The 7,540-nt window shown below is 68.7% G+C and overlaps 1 protein-coding gene across 1 annotated transcript in view; it reads right to left on the bottom strand.

Annotated features, from left to right (window-relative positions):
* Positions 1–7,540, bottom strand: part of ECEL1 (endothelin converting enzyme like 1) — a 14,639-nt gene that overhangs the window by 789 nt on the left and 6,310 nt on the right. Inside the window, exons 2-16 of the mRNA XM_019503422.1 lie at positions 6,236–6,304; positions 5,913–6,023; positions 5,472–5,564; positions 5,022–5,146; positions 3,771–3,993; positions 3,379–3,477; positions 3,086–3,160; positions 2,466–2,569; positions 2,087–2,145; positions 1,869–1,920; positions 1,657–1,724; positions 1,347–1,471; positions 905–970; positions 624–719; positions 143–219 (exon numbers count right to left, since the gene is read on the bottom strand). Of these exons, the coding sequence (XP_019358967.1) occupies positions 143–219; positions 624–719; positions 905–970; positions 1,347–1,471; positions 1,657–1,724; positions 1,869–1,920; positions 2,087–2,145; positions 2,466–2,569; positions 3,086–3,160; positions 3,379–3,477; positions 3,771–3,993; positions 5,022–5,146; positions 5,472–5,564; positions 5,913–6,023; positions 6,236–6,304 (1,442 nt within the window). The remainder of the gene's footprint in view (positions 1–142; positions 220–623; positions 720–904; positions 971–1,346; positions 1,472–1,656; positions 1,725–1,868; positions 1,921–2,086; positions 2,146–2,465; positions 2,570–3,085; positions 3,161–3,378; positions 3,478–3,770; positions 3,994–5,021; positions 5,147–5,471; positions 5,565–5,912; positions 6,024–6,235; positions 6,305–7,540) is intronic.

The raw sequence follows: 7,540 nt of genomic DNA, 5'->3' as shown, positions 1-7,540 counted from the left end.
GGGTCCGGGGGCCACGGCACGGCCCCGATGCAGCCACCTCTGGGGTGGGAAGTGGCAGCTGATGGCACCAGGCAGAGCAGGGCTGGGGGGAGGCCTCCCCGGGGCCACGCCGCCAGGCCGTGGCAGGGGCACGGGGCCGTACCGGTAGTGCTCGGGGGCGTGCTTGTCGGTCAGCACCTGCAGGTAGATGGACTGCGAGCGCCGCTTGATGCACCAGTTCTGCAGAGAGACGCCGCGAGGGCCGGCGACAGAGGCTGGGTCGAGCCGGGGGGAAGTGGGACCCAGCCCACGCTGGCCAGACCCAGCCCGTTCCCCACTGCCACCGTGCCATGGGCAGACGGTGTTCGGGGGCACAGCGGGAGGTCCCTGGTGAGCGTGTGCAATTGTAGGGTCTCCAGTGACAGTGGGCCAGGGCCGGAGCACAGGGCAGCTGAGGGATGGCCCCCCTTGCACCCATGGCCTTGGCAGCATCTTCTGTCCCCCGCCCCATGGCTTTGCACGTGTTAACCCAACTGCCCAGCCCTGGCTGGCACTGCCACGGATGCCAGCACCCTGGGCCAGATCCTGCCGGGCCCCTCCGAGCAGGACGGGGGCAATGCAAGGCTGGGGGGCTGTGTGGGTACCTGGGCGAAGGCGATGAAGAAGAGCTGGTCGTGGGTGTACTTCAGGCGGTGCAGGGGGTGCTCAGGCCCGTGCTCCCGCACCCACTTCTGATAGGCCTGCAACACAGGGGCACCCTCAGGGTGGGGGCCAGGCCCACCCCAGACCCCCCCAACCCAGGCTTGGTGCCCAGGATGGGTAGGTCGGGTCGGGTCGGGTCGGTTCCCTGCAGCCTGGTCAGGGCGGGCAGTGCCCGGCAGCTCTGGTGTCTGGACCCAGGGGGGGCAGGGAAACGGTCACTCACGTAGTAGGCCAGCTTGAGCCCCCCCATGTCGGCGATGTTCTCCCCCAGCGTGTGCTTCCCGTTCACCTATGGAGAGAGCAGTGGGGCCCGGAGACCCCAGCGTGGGGGTCACAGCCGGTGGCACCAGGAGCCGCTACCAGGCTGCCCAGGGTTGGGCCGGCGCCAGGGTTTTACGCGCACTCTTTATGGCACCGGCGATAAAAATTAAGCAGCCCCTTAAATCACTGCAGAGACGCGGCACGGAGCCAGGGGGCCCTGCTGGCTGGAGCAGCCCCGCGCCCAGGGGCACAGCGCCCTCAGAGACGGGCTCGGGCTCCTCCCTGCCCACGGGGGTGATGAGATGCTGGGACTCGGAGCACGTGCCCGGCCCAGGGATTGGGAGGAGCAGGCCGAGCCCCGTGCCCAGGGAGACCCCGCAGCGGGCGGGCGCGGGCGGGCTCACCCGCTGGTTGTAGACGGTGAAGTTGTCGTACAGGTCCACGATGCACTGGGCTTTCTTCAGGAACTTGCTGTACGAGGCCTCGGTCCACCAGTGCACCAGATTCCCGTGGCGATCGTACTGGCCTCCTGCAAACGCCCGGCAGGCACGTGTGGGCACCTGCCTGCTCTGCAGCGAACCCACGTCCGGGCCCCCTCCGTGTGGCCTCTCCGCACCCGGGGCTCATTCCCTTGCCAAGCAGGGGCTGGGCATGCTCAGCCCCTCGACCCCCTGGGCCGTGGCTAAAGCTCTGGGCTGGAGGCAGGCGGCTCACCCCAGTCGTCGTAGCCGTGAGTCAGCTCGTGCCCAATGATGGTGCCGATGCCGCCGTAGTTCAGGGACCTGTTGGCCGGTGAGGCAAAGGAGGCATCAGCAGGGGGTGGAGCAGGGGCGATGCCCAGCCTGGACATGGCACCAGCAGCTGGGAGACGCGGCTCCGTGGCCTGCCCGGCGCAGCCGGGTCCTTGGTCCTGGCCCCATACTCACTGTGGGAACTCGGGGTCGTACAGCGTGGGCTGCAGGATCCCGGCCGGGAACACTGCGGGGACAGGGCGCGTTAGGGCTCCTGCCACGGGCCTGGGTCCTGCCCTGCCCCAACTCCTCTGACACCCCCTGGTCCCGCTTTGCAGCCCTGGGCCCCTCCCCGACCCCCAGCCCCGAGCGCCCTGCTCTGACTGCGTCCAACACAGCCAGCCCCGACTTACCCATCTGGTTCTTGTTGGGCAGGTAGTAGGCGTTCAGCGCCTGGGGGGGCAGCAGCCACCTGCAAGGAGACGGCAGAGCTGCTGAGAGAAGCGCCCCCGGGCACATGGAGCAGGCCCTGGACCCAGGTAGCCTCTCCGGCTCTCAGCTCGGGCCCTGGCACCATCAGGCTGTGGGCTTGCCCGCCTGTGCCCGCACTGGCCTCAGAGGTCACCTTGCCCTGGGGAAGAGGTGGCGGAGGCGAGGTCCCTTGGGGCCCTTGCTGCTGCACCCTCAGCTGCCCTCACACCCTTTGTCAGGGGAACTGCCGGCGGGTGCCGGTGGGCATCGCCACCAGACCCGGTGCTGCCCATTCCCCCTGCCCGTGCCATGGGCACCTACGCAGACTTGTCGACCTCCTGCCGGATCTTCTTCACCGAGACCTTGATGCTGAACCTGATGCTGTTGAGGATGTTCCTGAAGTACGTCTTCTCATCCACCTCGAACTGCGGTGGACACACGGGTCAGCAGGGGCCGGCGCAGGGCAGAGCTGGGGGAAGACCCCCTGCCCCCCCGAGACAGCTCCCATCCCTTGCTCTCCACGTTCCACGCTTGCCCCGTCCTGGCCCCATCCCATCCCTCAGGGGGGCATCCGCCCAGCCCTGCCCAGGGCAGGGGCAACATGGCAGCTCCTGGGGGTGCTCCTCATCACATGTGCTCTTCCACGGCCTCACCAACACTGCACCCACATCACGTGCTGTAAGCGTGTCGAGTGCGGCAGTAGGGCCGAGCTGGGCACGGAGCAGGGCTTAGCCTCCCGACGCCCCGGCTGCATGCCCCATCCTTCAACCCCAGCCCCAGCGGGACGGCAGGGAGGGAGGCAGCTGCCTGGGGGACCCCACAAGGGAGCCCGTGGGGGGCCAGCACAAGGGTGACAGTCTGCTCCCAGATGCCGCCCCGCAGCCGTGCCCTGGCAGTAAAGGCAAGGGGACCCCTGCCCGTGCACGGCGCTGCACACTCACCTCGTACTCGCTGTCGATGGAGTCTGGCTGCAGCAGGAAGTCTGGGTACCCGATCATCACCATCATGTACTGGAGCTGCCAGGGAAGCCAGTGCCTGCATCAGAGCTGCCCCCTCATGCCCAGGGGCACAGTGCTGCAAGTGCCCCCCCCCCTCGCGGCCAGTGGTCTCAGTCCACGTAGCCACGGCCCATGGGCTGGAGGCTGCAGCTGCTACGTGGCAGCCTTGCGCTGCTGGGCCCCAGCACCACAGGGTGGCTGTGCCTGGCAAGGCAGGTGGACAGGCGGCACCATACCTTGTCCCTGGCCGCACGCCGGGTCTCGTCATCCATCCAGTCCAGCTCGTCCAGCCGCTGGTCCAGGATGTGCTTGATGTCCTCCACCAGCTGCTGCACCTGCGGGCGCCGGCACTGGGGTCACCGGAGCGCCGGGTTGGGGCAAGGAGGCACCTGGGGCCTCGCTGCTCACCCGGCTGCCACGAGACTAACAAGGGCACCCGTGTGCTCGCTCCCCCGCCCTCCTAAATGCAGCCGTTCATTAATTCGGGCCAGGAGCAGCCATCGGTCGGCTAATGAGTGGCATATGCCCCATGGCTTTGTGACCCCAGCTCCAGAGCCCCTAGCTCTGTGGTCCTTATCTCCATGGCCCTTGGCCCCGTGGTGGGACCTGTGGGGCCAGCGGGCCCTACCTTGGCCTTGCTGGCGGAGGAGAAGTGCTCGCGGACGAAGAGGGCGCCCAGGGCCATGCCAAAGTGCTTGTTGGCCTGACTGAGGCAGACCCTGGGCAGCTCCAGCGGCTTCTCGGTGCCCTCCATCTCGCGGGACAGCTCGTGGATGGCCTCGCGGAAGGGCGTCGACAGGTGCTCGCTCAGCACCACCGTGATGCGCCACAGCATGTAGTTGTGCAGGATCCTGCGGCCAGCGGGTAATGAGGGTGCAGCGCCAGCAAGGGGAGGCTGGGATGCAGGCCCGGGGGTGGGGGTGCCCTGTGCTCTCCCCTGCCTGCAGGCACGTGCCAAGGGGCCAGCCCTGACATGGGCCTGGGGCTGTGAACGTCCCGCGTGCAGGATCTCGTCAGTCCGGTGCTGCGGTGCCGTTCGTTAGCCTGAACTTGTGTCTCCCACCACCGCGCAGAGCAGGGGATGGGCGGGGGGGGCTCCCTGCAGGCGGGGGCCCTGGTGTGCGGCTGGGGGGAGCAGCAGTGGGGCTGGGGGCACGTCCAGGAGTAGGCATCACTCCCTGGCCAGGTGTGTGTGTGCATGTGTGCTGCTTGGTGTGTGTGCACATCTGCCACCGTGCATGCATCTGCTGCTGTGTGTGTGCGTGTCATCCGCTGTGTGAATCTCCCCAAATGTGGACGAGCGTGCAAGAATGCAGGTGTACAGGTGTGACAGGGAGTCTAACTCTGGGTGTGCAGGCATGTCTTCCTGTGTGTGTACGTGTGTGACAGTGTGCATGCCCTCAGGAAGATGCGTACCCCCATGTGTTTGGGGGGGCGGGGGTCGTCTCTCCACATCCCTGCAGGTGCTCAGGGCGGGGGCTGTGGGCACAGCTCTCCGTGCGGCTGGGCGCTGTGCTGGGTCAGCCAGCAGAAGAGGCCAGCTGTGCGGTGGTGCCCGGCTTGGCGGGGCACCACGGCGGGTAGGGGGCTCTAGGGAGTTGCAGAGGATGAGCCTCCACCTGCATCCCACCCCGGAGTGACTCCAGGGGTCCCTACTCCCCGTGGCGCTGCGATATGGGGCGCTCCGGGGCAGAGCCAGCCACGCGCAGCCCTGGCCCAAGGTGGAGCCCCTGTAGCAGGACCCAGAGCTCAGGGGGCTGCTGTGGACCCATCCCTCCCTCCTGCCACCCATACGTCTGCACCGTGGGCTTGGCCAGGGCGTCCCAGCCGTGCCCAGGGAGCCGGCGTGCGAGGCCCCCGTGCGAGGCACTGGCGGTACCTGCTGGGCGTGCTGCGGATGAGCTCCGACACCTTCTGCATGTAGTCAGTGGCCAGCAGCACGACCTCCTCGTCCTCCGAGAAGTCCTCGTGGAAGACGCGGTCCAGCAGGTGCTTCCACCTCAGCTGGGGGGGCCGGGGGCAGCTCCGTCGCCACGTGGGCCTCGGCTTCCCCCACCCACGCTCTGCCCCCGGCCCACACCAGCCCCCTTCCCACGTGGCGCTCTGCCTCACCAGGCCCAGCCGCCTGGCAGGCGGGAGCAGATCCCTGCATCTTGGGTCATGCTCCGCTCCAGGCTGAGCTCTTGCTAGGAGCCGCCGTGGGGTGGCTGACCAGTGGCATGTAGCCCCGGATCCGTGGCCTGCACGTATCGGGGCACGTGGGGCCCGGGAAGGGCACAGAGCCCAGGGGCTCTGACTGCACGTGTGCATGCGTGTGCGTGGTACTCACGGTGGGGGTAATGCGCTGCAGCTCGCCCAGCGTCACCTTGTTGTACATGCTGCTGACGTCCCGCCGCATGTCGTCGTACTCCGAGACCGTGATCTGCGTCGCACGCAGCAGTCACTCGGGCTGCCCCTGGCCCAGCCCCCAAGTCCCCCAGCTGCAGGGGGATGGGGGTGCCACCCCAGCCCCTCTTCTCTTCTGACTGCCCCCGGGGCTGGAAGAGCTGCTCTAGGGCAAGCACCGCTCCCTGCAGCCCCCAGCTGCGGGTCACAGCCTGGGCGCGGTGCTCGCTCCTCGGCGAGTCGGGGCTCCAAGACGCCAGCCCTGGGGCGGGTGCAGGGAGTTGCACCCGGGGCTGCTGGCGCCTGTGCTACACTAGGGCACCCCCCACTCCCCGCACGCCAGGAGGGGGCAGGTGGGCCGCCCACCCCAGCCAGGGGCACTCACGTTGGCCAGTCGCTGCTCCAGCTGCAGGATCTCGGCCGCCTTCTGTGGCACGGCCTCGGCACCCAGCAGCCCCAGCAGGCGCTCCATGAAGACGCGGTACGCCGCCAGGATCTGCCGGACACGGTGGGGGGTCAGCCACATGGGGTCCCGCAGCCTCTTCTCTTCGCTCCATCGCTCCCTCTGCCCCAGTCAGGGTCTCGGCCGGCTCCTCTGCCCCGGCGTGGCTTTGAGGCCACCCCCGGTGCGGTCCCAGCCCCAGCCCCAGCCCCAGAGCTGGCAGGGGAAGCCGCCCGGTGCTGCCCCCACACGCCCGCCCCGCTCACCTTCTCGCTCTCCTCGTCCTGGCCCAGGTAGAGGGTCCGTTCTGGCAGCGTCAGCCCGTCCTGGTCAATCTGCAGCGCAGGAGCGGAGACCACCAGCCTCACTGCCTGGTGCCGTGGGCTCTGGGTCCCTCCCCCCACACCGCGGCGGCAGTGGGGAGGGCATTGGGGGGGGTACGAGCTTGGCAGATAACTGGCTTCCTGCATTAGGGGCGCTGGGGCCCTTGTGTCAGCCAGGCAGGTCCTGGGCCCTTGGGGGCTGCGTTACGTGATGCCGCTTTGTTCATCCTCCCCAGAGCCGGCCGCATCACTGCGGGTGCCGGGCTCCTTCCACAGGGAGGTGCGACGTGACGGGGGCGCAGGGCACTGGCCCGAGGCTCTCGCCAGCCACACAAGGTACCTCGCAGGTAAATCTTGCTGCTGGAGGGCGCACGTGGGGACCCAGGAGTCCTGGCCTCGGAGTCCAGCTCTGCCACTGCCCTGCTCCGTGCCTCAGTTTCCCCGCTGCCGGGGCTGTGCAGCCCCCCCGCACTGCCTGGGCGGGGGTGTCCAGCGAGGCCCAGCAGGAGCCAGGCTGCTGAGGTTGGGCAGACCCTGCCAGCCAGCGGCACGGCCGCCCGCTCCTCGCACACGCGTGCTCGCGCATCCACACGCACCCCCCCTCGCAGTGCCCGCCTGGCAAATCGGCTGACATGCTGCTTTGCTAAACGCTGCAATTACACGGAGGGAAATTGCCTTCCCCCGTCCTCTTCCCACCCCTCAGCCGCGTCTATTCAGAGAGGAGAGCCGCCTTGCCGGCAGACGCAGGCCCCTCGCTGCACCCCACCCCTCGCTCCCTGCAAAGCGGGGCTCAGGGCCCGTGTCACCGGGTGACTCTGACCCCTGGGAGGAGCCGACGGGACCTGGGGCCTCGGAGCAGGTACCTTGGGGAGCCTGGCCTTGCCCTGGGCTCCCCACCCCTGCCAGTGCCCCTCACTCCCAACCCGCAGCCCCTCGGCTTCCCCGCGGCTCTGCCCAGACGTCCGTGCTGCCGTCCTGCTGCTCCCCAGGCGAGGGCAGACCTGAGCCAGGCTTTCTCCTCCCTGAGCCAGCCCGCAGGCTGCGTGCAGCCGGTGGCAGGACCCCCGGCCAAGGGAGGGTTACTCTGGTTGGGAAGGGCGGGGATTCCCGAGGAATCCCCCCTGGGGGGGGCACCCAGGGCCTTGTTAGCTGCAGCTGTGTAATGGGCCCATCCCTGTCTCCTGCTGGGGGTCAGAGCTGGGAAGCCCCTCCTGGGGCTGTGGTCTGCCCCTCGGGCCCAGAGCAGGG

This window comes from Gavialis gangeticus, unplaced genomic scaffold (assembly GCF_001723915.1).
Source record: "Gavialis gangeticus isolate Ggan-Ray unplaced genomic scaffold, GavGan_comp1, whole genome shotgun sequence".
Lineage (NCBI taxonomy): Eukaryota > Metazoa > Chordata > Crocodylia > Gavialidae > Gavialis > Gavialis gangeticus.
The sequence above is the reverse complement of the archived record's forward strand: the minus strand, read 5'-3'. Positions and strand labels throughout refer to the sequence as shown.